The sequence below is a fragment of the Scyliorhinus torazame genome, chromosome 7 (genome assembly GCF_047496885.1).
Source record: "Scyliorhinus torazame isolate Kashiwa2021f chromosome 7, sScyTor2.1, whole genome shotgun sequence".
Classification (NCBI taxonomy): Eukaryota; Metazoa; Chordata; class Chondrichthyes; order Carcharhiniformes; family Scyliorhinidae; genus Scyliorhinus; species Scyliorhinus torazame.
In genome coordinates, this window is record NC_092713.1 from 267240209 (window position 1) to 267257238 (window position 17030).

General features: G+C 47.7%; 1 protein-coding gene across 3 annotated transcripts in view; it reads right to left on the reverse strand.

Annotated features, from left to right (window-relative positions):
- Positions 1-16560, reverse strand: part of LOC140427020 (ubiquitin-conjugating enzyme E2 A-like) — a 31767-nt gene extending 15207 nt beyond the window's left edge. For all 3 annotated transcript variants that reach the window (XM_072512421.1, XM_072512423.1, XM_072512422.1), the window contains exons 1-2: positions 16391-16560; positions 5075-5155 (exon numbers count right to left, since the gene is read on the reverse strand). In XM_072512421.1, coding sequence (XP_072368522.1) covers positions 5075-5155; positions 16391-16434 — 125 coding nt within the window. In that variant the 5' untranslated portion in view covers positions 16435-16560. The remainder of the gene's footprint in view (positions 1-5074; positions 5156-16390) is intronic.
- Positions 16561-17030: the final 470 nt, after the last annotated feature.

Consider the following 17030-nt stretch of genomic DNA (forward strand, 5'->3'; position numbering starts at 1 on the left):
CTATTAATGTATTTATCAAGATGCCCCTTAAATACCTCGCCCATTTCCGCAGGCTCCACACATAGATTCCCTTGCCTATCCTTCAGTGGGCCAACCCTTTCCCTGGCTACCCTCTTGCTTTTTATGTATGTGTAAAAAACCTTGGGATTTTCCTTAACCCTATTTGCCAATGGCTTTTCGTGACCCCTTCTAGCCCTCCTGACTCCTTGCTTAAGTTCTTTCCTACTTTCCTTATATTCCACACAGGCTTCATCTGTTCCCAGCCTTCTAGCCCTGACAAATGCCTCCTTTTTCTTTTTGACGAGGCCTACAATATCTCTCTTTATCCAAGGTTCCCGAAATTTGCCGTATTTATCCTTCTTCCACACAGGAACATGCCGGTCCTGAATTCCTTTCAACTGACATTTGAAAGCCTCCCACATGTCAGATGTTGATATACCCTCTCAAACATCCGCCCCCAATCTAGGTTCTTCAGTTCCCGCCTAATATTATTATAATTAGCCTTCCCCCAATTTAGCACATTCACCCTAGGACCACTCTTATCCTTGTCCACCAGCACTTTAAAACTTACTGAATTATGGTCACTGTTCCCGAAATGCTCCTCTACTGGAACATCTACCACCTGGCCGGGCTCATTCCCCAATACCAGGTCCAGTACAGCCCCTTCCCTAGTTGGACTGTCTACATATTGTTTTAAGAAGCCCTCCTGGATGCTCCTTACAAACTCTGCCCCGTCTAAGCCCCTAGCACTAAGTGAGTCCCAGTCAATATTGGGGAAGTTGAAGTCTCCCATCACAACAACCCTGTTGTTCTTACTCTTTTCCAAAATCTGTCTACCTATCTGCTCCTCTATCTCCCACTGGCTGTTGGGAGGCCTGTAGTAAACCCCCAACATTGTGACTGCACCCTTCTTATTCCTGATCTCTACACCTATAGCCTCGCTGCCCTCGGAGGTGTCCTCCCGTAGTACAGCTGTGACATTCTCCCTAACCAGTAGCGCAACTCCGCCACCCCTTTTACATCCCCCTTTATCCCGCCTAAAACATCTAAATCCTGGAACGTTTAGCTGCCAATCCTGTCCTTCCCTCAACCAGGTCTCTGTAATGGCAACGGCAACAACATCATAGTTCCAAGTACTAATCCAAGCTCTAAGTTCATCTGCCTTACCCGTAATACTTCTTGCATTAAAACATATGCACTTCAGGCCACCAGACCCGCTGTTTTCAGCAACATCTCCCCGTCTGCTCTTCCTCAGAGCCATACTGGCCCTATTCCCTAGTTCTTCCTCAATGCTTTCACCTTCTGACCAATTGCTCTGGTACCCATCCCCCTACCATACTAGTTTAAACCCTCCCGTGTGACATTAGCAAACCTCGCAGCCAGGATATTTATGCCTCTCCAGTTTAGATGCAACCCGTCCTTCTTATACAGGTCACACCTGCCCCGGAAGTGCTCCCAGTGGTCCAGATAATGGAAACCCTCCCTCCTACACCTGCTGTTTAGCCACGTGTTTAGCTGCTCTATCTTCCTATTTCTAGCCTCACTGACACGTGGCACAGGGAGTAATCCCGAGATTACAACCCTAGAGGTCCTGTCTTTTAACTTTCTGCCTAGCTCCCTGAACTCTTGCTGCAGGACCTCATGCCCCTTCCTGCCTATGTCGTTAGTACCAATACGTACAACGACCTCTGCCTGTTCGCCCTCCCCCTTCAGGATGCCCGCTACCCATTCGGAGGCATCCTGGACCCTGGCACCAGGGAGGCAACATACCAGTCTCTTTCACGTCCACAGAAGCGCCTATCTGTGCCCCTGACTATAGAGTCCCCTATGACTATTGCTCTTCTGCACTTTGACCCTCCCTGCTGAACATCAGAGCCAGCCATGGTGCCACTGCTCTGGCTGCTGCTGTTTTCCCCTGATAGGCTATCCCCCCCCAACAGTATCCAAAGGGGTATACCTGTTCGAGAGGGGGACAACCACAGGGGATTCCTGCACTGACTGCCCTCCCCTTCTGGTGGTCACCCATTTCTGTGCCTGCACCTTGGGTGTGACCACATGTCATGAAACTGTTAAATCATGTCATGGCAAACCTTGTCACAATACCTATTCTTCATGTATAAGCCTGAACAGTGAATGCTGTTAGGCCATCCAACCAAGTGATTATTACCTGACCTTTCCTCGTCCAATACACATCCCCCACCAGTGACAGGCTTGTGATCAAGAGCAGCATAATACAATTAGAACAATAGTCGAACTGTCTAATGAGTCTAACCCAATACAGGCCAGGGATTGAACATAGGACAGTTCCAGTCCATATAATCAACTACCATGCAGTTAATTTATCTGCAAGCTTTGAAAATAATCTTTTAAATATGGTCTTCTGTTTTTGTTTCAATTGAAGTATTGGAATTAACAAAATCAAAGTGCAAAGAAATTACAATATCTGGCTATCGCAATAATTTGTAGATAACAATCACAGGATCGGTTTTAAAAGTTGTGCATTATAGCTCTCCATAATTTGTAGTAAATACGGAAGAGACATTGGCTTAAACGTTGTGACAAGAATAAAGGCGAGGCTTCCAGTGCTTATTGTTATGAGGAAGAAATCTAATATGTCCATTTTGGAAGCAAGAATAGAAAAGGATAAGTATTTGAATAGTTAGGGAATGAAGAATATGACAGTTTAGAGGGATTTGGGTGTACTTTCACACGAATCACAAAGTTAACATGCAAGGACTACAAGTGATTAGGAAGACAAATGGAATGTTGGCCTTTATTGCAAGAAGAATAGAATACAATCGTAGGGAAGTTTCGCTACAGTTGTAGAAGACTTTGGTGAGGCCACAATTAGAGTACGGTGTACAGTTCTGGTCTCCTTACTCGAGGGATACATTTTCCCTGGGAGCAGCCCAAAGAAAGTTAACTTGGCCGGTTCCTGGGATGAAAGGGTTTTCTCATGTAGAAAGGCTGAGCAGGTTGTGGGGGTTTGGTAGAATTATTGAAAAATAAAAGATTCGGAGTGGGTTTTACAGGATAGATGCAGAGAAGAGTTTCCTCTTATGGGGGATTCTAGAACCAGGGGTACTGTTTAAACAAAACAAGGGGTCTTCCATTTAAGACAGATGTGGAAGAATTTATTCTCTTAGAGGGTTGTTAGCCTTTGGAATTCTCTTCTACAGGGTGCAGAGAAGGCTGGGTCAGATGGATATTTCACTGACAAGGGAGTTAATGGTTATCATATAGGACAGGCAGGAGAGTGGAGTTAAGGCCACAATCAGATTTGGTATGCTTCATGAGGCAAATTCCCTTTTGAACCTCCTATTTCCTATGATCTGATTAACCTTCCCACTAGTACCACACTAAAACCTGCAAAAAAAATTAGGGTTATTGCATTCTGGATTAATGCATTCAGGGGTGAGATTTAACTCGGTGGTAAGTGTTAATTATTGAACAACTTCTCTGGCGCTGAAAAATTGATTTTACAAGTGTTGAGCTTCATTCCCCCTGAAGAAGTTTAATGTTGAAGTTTGTTTAAAAAAATAGCACTTGAAGAAATTGTTTGAAGAGGCTAAGTTTGCTCGCCCCAAATACCACATATACCTTGTGGAGAGGGCCATGCTGGTTACACCGCATTAGAAGAGGCAATCTTTGTGACAAGCCCACAAGAAGTCTCTGTGCATCTGCCAGAGAGGTGAACTGTTTCTTCGACACAGAAAACAAATTCTGGGTCAGGCTAGTTCCTAGAAAGAAACCCCAACGGAGTAGAATTAGCTCATTTTGCACGAAGAAGTGCTGAGAGCACTACATTCTTCGGTGGGAGGGAGGAGAACAAGAAAATCAGTTTAGGTTTGCAGTCTTCATCACTAGCCAAAGCCTACAAGTTGGACTGCGAGCACATTAAAATATTGAGAGATCTCTGCACAAGTTTGCAGGTCAAAAAAAAAAGGCCAATGGGATAAAGTGACATCATGAATCAACAACGGGAGGGGAAAAAAAAGTGGAAATAAAACAAGAACTCATCACTTACCACGTCTGTAAAAGTGCTCTACATCTAACTCACGATTCGTATTTTCATGAAGCATTCAGTATGAATAGTTAATTTATTTTGATACTGATGCACTTATTTCATCATTTTGAGAGAGATTTTTGATCTTTAAACAAATATAGCTTAATGTAATCGAAGTTGAGAATGGTATTTCACATTCCAGCTACCATCAAGGTTCTTCTGTGTGGGATTGCTGAATTTGGTAGCGCATAGTATGAGAGACTGTGTACTTACATTTATTAAGAAGCCAGTTATGATAGCTCTAAATTCATTTCTTTACAGGCAGCAGGCATTAGTCTGAGCTATATTTGAACCCAAGCATCAGCAGCATAACAACTATACATTAACCTACAGCACCACCCTTTCTCAAAATATGTATTTTAATTGAAGTATCTTGGGTGTATAATTGTCCATTCTTTGTGTATTTATAGCTATAATCTATAAGTATTGCTTTGCGTTGTGCACGTTCTGTATGAAACATGTAAAGCTCTTGAAAATGAAGAATCATTTTCTTTTTGCTGTTGGCCACCTCGCTCCAACTCACCCTACAAAATCAACTAAGTTCCAATGCAAAGGGAACATACTGTAAGGGCGGGGGGCACGGCGGTGCAGTGTTAGCACTGCTGCCTCACAGCACCGAGGTCACTGTCCTGGTGGAGTTTGCACATTCCCCCAGCGTCTGCGTAGGCCTCACCCCCACAACCCAAAGATGTGCAGAGTTGGTGGATTGGTGACACTAAAACAGCCCCTTAATTGGGAAAAACATACCGGAAGAGGTGAAAATAAAATCAGAGGTGAAAATAAAACCAGATGACGGAGACAGATGTTTACCATAAAGCATTTAATGAAACATTCTTCCGCCGTTCCAATGGATTCTCCCGCCGTTCCAATGGAAACAGTTAAGAGTGGGTGCTTCAGTTCTGTTCAATCTTTTCCAGAGAAACATTGGAAGTTTTTGTTTAGCCCCTTAGTTAACACTAAAAACAAAGCAACATGCATCATCCTGATCGACTCAACTCCATTACTCACCCAAATATAACTGCATTCCAGGACATTATATTATTGTCGGAGGGTGCACCACTCACGCCAGCCGGGGGATCTTCTTGCAGCCTAGTCAGACAGTACATTTTAAAACACAAACTTAACACTTTGGTTTCACTAATGATAACAAATAACATAATTACTCCACTCCCAGTGGGTTTTGTTTCACTCTATGAGCCAGTACACAGACTTCAAGAGAGGCATGCAGAAAACTTGTTGATCAGTCGCATACACTTGAGTAAGTATTAGATTCAATATTTTTTTTTTTAAAAAACAGGTGCAAACTGTGCAATATGACCCTGTACCAGAAATAGGAAAGGTAAAGCAAAATTTCACCCCAGGCATCAATGAATTATGCTCATAGCAACCATTCAATATCTTCACACTCCATGAGCAGACCACCTAAGATTATAAACTTGCCCATGCCCTGCCAATTCCTGTGACACAACCCAAATGTCAGAAAATGCTGTTTGTAGCCCCTAACACTTCTTCCGACTTTGACAGAGCTAACTATAATTTGAGCTCCCAGAGCTCAAAATGTTAACTTGCCATGTGATTATAAACGTCCCCCACTTCAGTTACACGACTGATTTAGGGCGGTTTTCAATAATCTAGAGCGAAATGAAAACCAACTCATATGACTACAGAAATTATTGGAACATGCTCCATGTTCATAATAGTCTTAAAATAGATTCTAAACAAGCTATTTTTAGAAAATGGACAGCATAAATGGAGGTTGAGCTTATCTCTGTTTAATGATGAAGAGCTAGTAACCTCTTTTTAAATAAGCCCAACAAGACCTTTATTACATTATGTTATATGCTTAATTTATGATATCTGCTTTTACCAAGATTCACAATATCCAAAAAGTAGATAAAACATCATCCAGGCTATTTTTGGGCTGGGAATGAACGCATTTGTTTTATGAATTATGATTGTTACATTTTCCTCTACATTGCTTCCATATCAGAAACAACATGGGTTAATTGCTGTGCAAGATTCTACGTAATTACATTGTCTAGTACTCTAGGCCTTTGCCCCAACATCAAACCTTAGCCTGACTTTCAAGAGTCTCTTCTCCTGCAACAGTGTATTTAAACACAAAAGGTATCTGCTTCCCTCCTACTCACTTCAAGTATTTATCTTCCTGGGATATGTAAATGCTACAGTCTGGTTGGGGAGGGGGACGGTGGAGGTGTTGGTGGACAATATAAAGGTCTGCATGGGCCAGTGGTGTAGAGATTGATGGGTGATAGTTTTCTCAATTTCCCACAGCACTTCCACTTTGAGGTCTTACTTCCCTATAGTGTAGCATAACAGAAATCAGAAGGTCAAAGCAGTTTCATAGAATTTACAGTGCAGAAGGAGGCCATTCGGCCCATCGAGTCTGCACCGGCTCTTGGAAAGAGCACCCTACCCAAGGTCAACACCTCCACCCTATCCCCATAACCCAGTAAACCCACCCAACACTAAGGGCAATTTTGGACACCAAGGGCAATTTATCATGGCCAATCCACCTAACCTGCACATCTTTGGACTGTGGGAGGAAACCGGAGCACCCGGAGGAAACCCACGCACACACGGGGAGGATGTGCAGACTCCGCACAGACAGTGACCCAAGCCGGAATCGAACCTGGGACCCTGGAGCTGTGAAGCAATTGTGCTATCCACAATGCTACCGTGCTGCCCGTCAGTTGTTTGGAAATAAACTCACTCCTCCCCACCCTAAAGAGCTGTACTTTAACATGTTGGTCTGAATTATGGTATTTTCAATAGTCCTACAAAATAACAGATAACAACTTCCAGTTAATGAATCAGTATGCAAGGTCCTCTGATGGCTCAATACAAGACACTATTCTTGAATACTAATAATCTTTATTGTCACAAGTAGGCTTACATTAACACTGCAATGAAGTTACTGTGAAAATCCCCGAGTCGCCACACGCTGGCACCTGTTTGGGTACACCGAGGGAGAATTCAGAATGTTCAATTCACCCAACAAGCACGTCTTTCGGGATTTGTGGGAGGAAACTGGAGCACCCGGAGGAAACCCACGCAGACACGGGGAGAACGTGCAGACACTGCACAGACAGTGACCCAAGCCGGGAATTGAACCTGGGATCCTGGTGCTGTGAAGCAACAGTGCTAAGCACTGTGCTATCGTGCCACCCCTGGCTCAGAAGTAAAGTTAAGTCACAGGTTCAATTCCCCAGTCTGTGCAAACTTGAAACGAAGATTTGGTAAAGAGAAAGGGTACAAATGTAGTTAAAAATCAGCCAAGGATCCCACTCTCAATAATCAACTGTTAAATCTGATGGAAGCGCAAATCTGGATATTAGACCAGAGAAGGATCACACTAGTCGTGGGCGGCATGGACAAGCTGGGCTGAAGGGCTTGTTTCCAGGCTGTAAACATCTAAGATTAGTCATCAATAATCTTTTTTTTAAAAAATATATATTTTATTCAAAATTTTTTTGGCCAAACAAAACAATACGAAGGTTTTCCTTTTTACAACAATAAAACAGTATAAATAACAGTGGCCGTTTTAACAAATAAATAAATAATATGTAAACTAAATGGCAACTGCCATATCAAAAATAATAACACTCCAAAAATAAAATCAAGCAATCCAATATACATAACCTGGTACAAATATCTACACACAAACATCCCTGAGGACCCGTCCGGGACCTCCTCCCCCCCCCCACCCCGGGTTGCTGCTGCTACCTTCCCATTTCCTTTATCGTTCTGCGAGGTAGTCAATGAACGGTTGCCACCGCCTGGTGAACCCTTGAGCCGAACCCCTTAGTGTGAACTTTATCCGTTCTAGTTTTATAAACCCTGCCACGTCATTTATCCAGGTCTCCACGTCCGGGGGTTTGGCTTCCTTCCACATAAGCAATATCCTTCGCCGGGCTACTTGGGACGCAAAGGCCAAGACATCAGCCTCTTTCGCCTCCTGCACTCCCGGCACTTGTGCAACCCCAAATATAGCCAACCCCCAGCCTGGCTCAACCCGGATCCCCACCACCTTCGAAAGCACCTTTGCCACCCCCACCCAGAACCCCTGCAGTGCCGGACATGACCAAAACATGTGGGTGTGGTTTGCTGGGCTTCTCAAGCATCTCCCACACCTATCCTCTACCCCGAAAAATTTACTGAGCCTTGTTCTGGTCATATGCGCCCGGTGTAAAACCTTGAATTGTATCAGGCTTAGCCTGGCGCACGAGGACGACGAGTTTACCCTACGTAGGGCATCAGCCCACAGCCCCTCCTCAATCTCTTCCCCCAGCTCTTCTTCCCATTTCCCCTTTAGCTCATCCACCATGATCTCCCCCTCGTCCCTCATTTCCCTGTATATATCCGACACCCTACCATCCCCCACCCATGTCCCTGAGATCACTATCTTGAATCTCCTGCATCGGGAGCTGCGGGAATTCCCTCACCTGCAGCCTCGCAAAAGCCCTCAGTTGCATGTATCGAAATTCATTCCCTTGGGGCAACCCATATTTTTCCGTCAGCGCTCCCAGACTCGCAAACGTCCCGTCTGCGACGTCCCCGTCTAACTAGAACCTTAGTTAGGGCACACTTGGAGTATAGTGTTCAATTCTGGTCGCCACACTACCAGAAGGATGTGGAGGCTTTAGAGAGGGTGCAGAAGAGATTTACCAGAATGTTGCCTGGTATGGAGGGCATAAGCTATGAGGAGCGATTGAATAAACTCGGTTTGTTCTCACTGGAACGAAGGAGGTTGAGGGGCGACCTGATAGAGGTATACAAAATTATGAGGGGCATAGACAGAGTGGATAGTCAGAGGCTTTTCCCCAGGGTAGAGGGGTCAATTACTAGGGGGCATAGGTTTAAGGTGAGAGGAGCAAAGTTTAGAGTAGATGTACGAGGCAAGTTTTTTACGCAGAGGGTAGTGGGTGCCTGGAACTCACTACCGGAGGAGGTAGTGGAAGCAGGGACGATAGGGACATTTAAGGGGCATCTTGACAAATACATGAATAGGATGGGAATAGAAGGATACGGACCCAGGAAGTGTAGAAGATTGTAGTTTAGTCGGGCAGTATGGTCGGCACGGGCTTGGAGGGCCGAAGGGCCTGTTCCTGTGCTGTACATTTCTTTGTTCTTTGTTGTTTGTCTACGAACAGATCTCTCAGTTGCACAACCCCAGCTCTCTGCCATGCTCCAAATCCCCCATCCATTCTCCCCGGGACAAACCTATGGTTATTTCTTATCGGGGAAAGCACAGAGGCTCCCGTCCTTCCCCTACATCGTCTCCACTGCCCCCAAATTTTTAGTGTTGCCACCACCACTGGACTTGTGGTGTATTTCTTCGGGGAGAACGGCAACGGCGCCGTCACCATTGCTTGTAGGCTGGTTCCCTTGCAGGACGCCATCTCCAATCTCTTCCACGCCGCTCTCTCCCCTTCTCCCATCCACTTACACGCCATTGAGATATTGGCGGCCCAGTAGTATTCACTTAGGCTCGGTAGTGCCAGCCCCCCCCCTATCCCTGCTACGCTGCAAGAACCCCCTCCTCACCTCTTGGGGTCTTCCCGGCCCACACAAAACTCATGACACTTCTCAATTCTCTTGAAAAAAGCCTTTGTGACCATCACCGGAAGGCACTGAAACAAAGAGGAATCTCGGGAGGACTACCATTTTGACCGCCTGCACCCTACCCACCAGTGACAGGGGCACCATGTCCCATCTCTTAAAATCCTCCTCCATCTGTTCCACCAATCTTGTTAAATTAAGCCTATGTAGGGTTCCCCAACTCCTGGCTATCTGAATCCCTAAGTACCGGAAATCTCTTGTTACCTTCCTCAGCGGTAAGTCATCTATTCCCCTGCTCTGCTCCCCCGGATGCACCACAAACAACTCACTCTTACCCATATTCAATTTGTACCCCGAAAATTCCCAAAACTCCCTGAGTGTCTGCATTATCTCCGGCATCCCCTCCACTGGGTCCGCAACATACAGCAATAAATCATCTGCATACAAAGATACCCGGTGTTCTTCTCCTCCCCGGAGTACTCCCCTCCACTTCCTGGAGCCCCTCAGTGCTATGGCCAGGGGCTCAATCGCCAATGCAAACAGTAACGGAGACAGGGCACACCCCTGCCTTGTCCCTCTATGAAGACGGAAGTAATCAGACCTCTGTCTGTTCGTGACCACGCTCGCCACCGGGGCCCTATACAGCAGCTGTACCCATCCGATATACCCTTCTCCAAAACCAAATCTCCTCAGCACCTCCCACAGATAATCCCACTCCACTCTGTCGAATGTTTTCTCGGCGTCCATCGCCACCACTATCTCCGCCTCCCCCTCTGGTGGGGGCATCATCATTACCCCTAGCAACCTCCGTATGTTTGTGTTCAGCTGTCTCCCCTTAACGAACCCAGTTTGATCCTCGTGGACCACCCCTGGGACACAGTCCTCTATCCTCGTCGCCATCACCTTGGCCAGGAGCTTAGCATCTACATTTAAAAGGGAAATGGGCCTGTAGGACCCACACTGCTGCGGGTCTTTTTCCTTCTTCAAAAGGAGCGATATCGTTGCCTCCGACATAGTCGGGGGCAGCTGCCCCCTTTCCCTAGCCTCATTAAAGGTTCTCGTCAAAAGCGGGGCCAGTAAGTCCATATACTTCCTATAAAATTCCACCGGGAATCCGTCCGGTCCCGGGGCCTTCCCCGCCTGCATGCTCCCAATCCCTTTTACCACCTCCGCCATCTCAATCTGTGCTCCCAGTCCCACCCTCTCCTGCTCCTCCACCTTAGGGAATTCCAGCTGATCCAAGAAACACATCATTTCCTCCTTCCCTTCCGGGGGCTGAACCTTATATAACCTCTCATAAAATGCCTTGAACACCCCGTTCACTCTCTCCGCTCCCCGTTCCATCTCTCCCTCCTCATCTCTCACCCCACCTATCTCCCTCGTTGCTCCCCTCTTCCTCAATTGGTGGGCCAGTAGCCGATTCGCCTTCTCTCCATACTCATACTGCACACCCTGTGCCCTCCTCCACTGTGCCTCTGCCTTACCCGTGGTCAGCAGGTCAAATTCCACATGTAGCCTTTGTCTTTCCCTGTACAGTCCCTCCTCCGGTGCCTCCGCATATTGCCTGTCCACCCTCAAAAGTTCTTTCAGCAATCGCTCCCTTTCTTTACGCTCTTGCTTCCCATTATGTGCCCTTATGGATATCAGATCCCCTCTAACCACCGCCTTCAACGCCTCCCAGACCACTCCCACCTGAACCTCTCCATTGTCATTAAGCTCCAAGTACCTTTCACTGCACCCCCTCACCCTTAAACATACCCCCTCATCCGCCAATAAGCCCATATCCATTCTCCAGAGTGGGTGCTGTTCTTTTTCCTCTTCTACCTCCAGGTCTACCCAATGTGGAGCGTGGTCCGAAATGGCTATAGCCATATATTCCGTCCCCGTCACCTTCGGAATCAGTGCCCTTCCCAAGACAAAAAAATCTATCCGTGAGTATACTTTGTGAACATGGGAGAAAAATGAGAACTCCTTACTCCTGGGCCTACTAAATCTCCAGGGGTCTACCCCTCCCACCTGCTCCATGAAGTCCTTGAGCACCCTGGCCGCTGCCGGCCTCCTCCCGGTCCTGCCCTGGATCAAGCACGTATTGAAGTCTCCCCCCATTACCAACTTTCCCGCCTCCAGGTCCGGGATACGTCCCAACATACGCCTCATAAAATTTGCATCATCCCAGTTCGGGGCGTAAATGTTCACCAGAACCACCGCCTCCCCTTGCAATCTGCCACTCACCATCACATATCTACCCCCACTATCCGCCACTATGGTCTTTGCCTCAAACAGTACCGTTTCCCCACTAAGATAGCCACCCCCTGTTCTTCGCATCTAAACCAGAATGAAACACCTGCCCCACCCATCCTTTACGTAGTCTGACCTGGTCTATCAGTTTCAGATGCGTCTCCTGCAACATAACCACATCTGCCTTTAATTTCTTTAGGTGTGCGAGTACCCGTGCCCTTTTAAATCGGCCCGTTCAGCCCCCTCACGTTCCATGTGATCAGCCGGGTTGGGGGGCTCTTTATCCCCCCCCCTTGTCGACTAGCCATCCCCTTTTTTAACCCAGCTCCTCACCCGGTTCCCACTTACCCGTGTATCCCCCCGACGGCACCCTCCCGCCTCGACCACCCCAGCCCATAACAGCTCCCCCTTCTCCTTAGCAGCAGCAACCCAGTTAACCCCCCCTCCCCCCGCTAGATCCCCCTCTAGCGTAGTTGCACCCCCCATGTTGCTCCCAGAAGTCAGCGTACTCTGGCTGACCTCGGCTTCTCCCCTGATCTTCAGCCCCCACTGTGCGAAGCCCCCTCCTTCCTGCGTCCCTGTTCCCGCCATAACGCGGGAACAAAGCCCTCGTTTCCCACTCGACCCCGCCCCTAATGGCCGGCGCCCACATTTCCTCATACTCTTCCCCCGACCCCCCCAACATGGGGGAAGAGAGAAAAGTTACAGGATCGCAAGATTAACAAATTGAAAAATCATCCCCCCCCCCCCCCCCCACATAATCACCCCACCACTTTGTCCCAAAAGCTCTTTCTCTCGCCAGACTATTCCAGCTTCTCGTCCACAATGAATGTCCACGCCTCTTCTGCCGTCTCAAAGTAGTGGTGCTTCCCTTGGTGTGTGACCCACAATCTCGCCGGTTGCAACATTCCAAACTGGATCTTCTTTTGTGAAGCACCGCCTTAGCCCGATTAAAACTTGCCCTCCTTCTCACCACCTCCGCACTCCAATCCTGGTATATGCGGATCACCGCGTTCTCCCACCTACAGCTCCGAGTTTTCTTCGCCCATCTGAGGACCATCTCTCTGTCATTGTAGCGGAGAAATCTCACCACTATAGCTAGAGGTATTTCTCTAGCCTTCGGTCTTCGCGCCAAAACTCGATAAGCTCCCTCCACCTCCAAAGGGCCCGTCGGGGCCTCCGATCCCATTAGCAAGTGAAGCATCGTGCTCACATATGTCCCGGCGTCCGCCCCTTCGGGAAGACCCAGAACGCTTAAATTCTTCCTCCTCGAATTATTCTCCAGTACTTCCAGCCTTTCCACACACCTTTTGTGCTGTGCCTCGTGCGTCTCGGTCTTCACCACCAGGCCCTGTATTTCGTCTTCATTTTCAGCAGCCTTTGCGTTCACGACCCGAAGCTCCAGCTCTTGGGTCTTCTGCTCCTCCTTTAGCCCTTCAATCGCCTGTAATATCGGGGCCAACAGCTCCTTCTTCAACTCCTTTTTCAGCTCTTCCACACAGCGCCGCAGGAACTCTTGTTGGTCCGGGCCCCATAACAAACGGCCACCTTCCGACGCCATCTTGCTTTGAGCTTGCCTTCCTTGCCGCTGCTCCAGAGGATCCTCCGCAATCCGGCCGCTATCCTCTCCCTTATCCATGTGTGTCCGGGGGGATTCCCTTCTGGTTTACCGCACAATGTTTTTGGCCGTTTAAATTGCCGTTGGGGCTCCTATTAAGAACCCAAAAGTCCGTTCCAACGGGAGCTGCCGAAACGTGCGACTTAGCTGGTCATCGCCGCACCCGGAAGTCCGTCATCAATATTCTATAGTGTCCAATAGTTTGTACGCACACATCACTGATGAATTACAGCTAATTGGATGAAGGATCATGACCCAGAGAAGGAATTAAAGTCTTGGTAAAGAGGGGAAGTTGAAGAGAAGATGATAATTTTAATGCCAGACATTTTGAAATACACAAGATAGATTTACAAGAATAACTCCCGATTTAGCAGGGACAATCTGAATATAGGGCTGGCAAATAGATAGCAAAAACTCCTGAGCAATTCCTGTACACTCTACCCAGTTAAGACAAAATATGAAACACTGCCTTTTCTGTCACCCTTGTGATAAAACACAATCTGAAGTTCAGAGGGCGGACAATTTGTTCCTGGTCCTTCAGCACTGCTAACATAAATTGCCCATATAGAGAACACATAGCAGAGGTTTGGAACTTAATGTCTTGGTTGTGAGAAAAACTACTATAAAACTGTTTCACCAATGTAAAATCCTCATTCATCTACAAATCACTCTGGTCTCACTGCATCACCATAACAACATCTGAATTGATATTCACTCGTGTCTGTAGATCAGCCTCCCTTATATATTTCCTCCCTCCAATCCAATAACGACAGAATCTTTAGTCAACTTGACCCTACTTGATCAAAGTCCCTCCACCTTACTTTGTTTCTCACTGCCCTTGAAAGAAAATCCTTGTCACCCAAAGGTTTGGTGTTTATGTTTTCGACCAACTGGAGGGGGCTTCCTCGCAGAGTGTCTAGAGGGGTTCATTTATTTTACTAAACATTTTGTGTAAATTATATTGCCGTTTTTTTCAACAAGTTACACAAGAAGCCTTTACGAATGCGTGGTTCCAAGATTAAGGTTAAAGGAACGGTGATGTAGGGAAGGAACAAGTTAATCCGCTGTAGTAGACCAAGTAATCAGATTTCTGAAGCAGGGAGGTCCACAGTACTCTATAATGTTATTAGTGATTGAGCAGACAACCTCTTCACTAATGAAACCCACAGCCAAGATGCTTGGCATTGCTTACAGATAACCATTCAATGGAAACACCAATGACTGGTGAAGCAGCAAGGTGCTGGTAAGCTGTATGGTTTTAATTGATAATACTCCACATGGGGATGGTAACTAAACTGGAGCCCTAATATCTCTAGACTTGAGGCATGATGGTGCCCTCCATATTTGCGAGTGCAGATTGGTCATTAACTTGATGAAATGCTGCATGCCAGGCACCTGCTGAAAACAAAAAAACAGGGTCTAGAAACAGTGACGACACTTCAAAGGTAGTTGATTTTGAAGAATTGGGAGATGAATTGAGGATATGAAAGGACATAAAATTCCAGTTTTTTGCTAAATATAGCAAACTTCTCAAAGCTCACAGGAGAAACAAGTTTCAATGTATTCTTGCAGCACTTACATCAATTGCTCCCTTACCATCAAGTCATTAACTTGGCCATGATTCACCTTGGAACGTATGAAGAGGAACTTCAAACAGATATTCTAGTTACATCAGTTGACAGGAAAAGTGTAACATACAAAAAGATAAAATCCCTCCCACATTCATTTAAAAAAAAATACTTCCACGTGCACTTTAAAAAATTCAACATATCCAACCAGAGTTTTTTTTAAATCCTAATATTTTTTCCAAACTGCACACCGCATTTGAAGTTCTATAGGTCCAAGTAAAACTATAATGGTGGTTGGCGATGCATCCACTGGCCCATTTGAACGATGAAAATATTCAGCAATTAAAATGTTTTATTTTCAAAATGTGGCAGAACTAAATAGCACGAGAATGAAGGACTGATGGTTATACATTTGGTAGTGGTGTTACTTGCAGCTGGAGTAAAAAAGTTAAGAATCACACTAAAATTTCACTTTGTGAATACATTATCCAGTGTGGCATTGCACCAACCTGACCAGCCAGGTCCCCGGTTCAATGAACTCTGTCATGAGCTCATCTCAGCTAACTTAGCAGTTCATTTGATTTTAAAATATGTAACCTGCACTTTATATAGAGCAACTTCAGTGATCTCGGGGCGTCCTAAATCACAATACACACTGGTCAGTCAGTGTTCCTCACTGGAAAGTGCAAGGCAGGGTTGTGCCAGCACATATTGTCCGCGCTCACTCATGAGGGATGGCAATGTAGACAATGCAACACAGAGCTGCTGCTATCAGTGGAGCCACTCGACCGGCAGCAAGGGAAAACTGGTGGGTCGGGAGGGAGGAAGACGAAGCCCAGCGCAAAGTGGTTGGGCACACTTTGCCTACAATAATCCAACAATCACAAACTCCACAACAACAACACGCCTAACTGCTCCGCCAGTTTGAAGGGCAGAACTTGCCAAATCAATTTCCAGCACACCTCACTTTGCTAGCTCTCACACGGAACAAAGAGAATGACAAACTCGCACTTGCTGGCAGGGATCTCCAACCTTGTTGTTTGGCATCCTTTACTGAGGCAGGAAAATTAACCGAGGCAACGGAAGTCAACACCATCTATACGCTCACACCGCACCTTCCCGGCAGCTGCTGCACCCTAACCTCGAGCACAGGATGGAGGAGGCCTCCTTCACATTCACCGACAAGCAGGGCACAATACCGAAGCCGGGCGGCACCAGAGGCCTGGCGCGCACAGACAGAGCCGGGCGAGGCCCCCCACCCGGCCGACACTTGGACAAACTCCCACACCCGCGCTCCCCGGCCTTGCTCTCCTTCACCTTTTGAAGTCCCTCATCAGCCGCCGCCTCGCCGGGGTGGACATGGTAACGTCGAGAGTCGAGCCGCGGCCAAGCCACTACGCGGTCTGTGCGCTCTCAATGTTTCCAGCTTCACAGCAGCAGCCCGCTGGGTTCCGGATTCGGCCCGACCCCGACGCTCTTGCCCCGGCCGGCCCCGCCCCGGGCTCTCTCCCCTCCCCCGCTTCAAGCCCCGCCCCCTCTCCCAGCCCCGCCCACCGGGCTCTTTCCCCTCCCCTGCTCCCAGCCCCGCCCCCCGGGGCGCTCGCCCCTCCCCAGCCCCGCCCCGCGGGCCCTCTCCCCCGCTCCCAGACCCGGGCTCTCTCCGCCCCCCAGGTCCCTCCACCCGCCCCCAGGGTTCCCCTCCCCCGCTCCCAGCCCGGCTCTCCGCTCTCAGTAATCCGTCCACCCCCTCCCCAGGCGGCATCGGCCAATCGCCAAGCCCACACTAACTCCGCCAGCCAACCACCTTTACCGCCGGCAATGGCCAATCAGCGCGCAGTTTCGATCCATCAATCAAAACCACCCTCCGTCCCCTCTCACCCAATCAGGATTTAGCCCTTCACTGACGCGGATATAACCGGAGCAGGGCCTGCGCGGGCCGCCCACTGTCCCCTGTGCG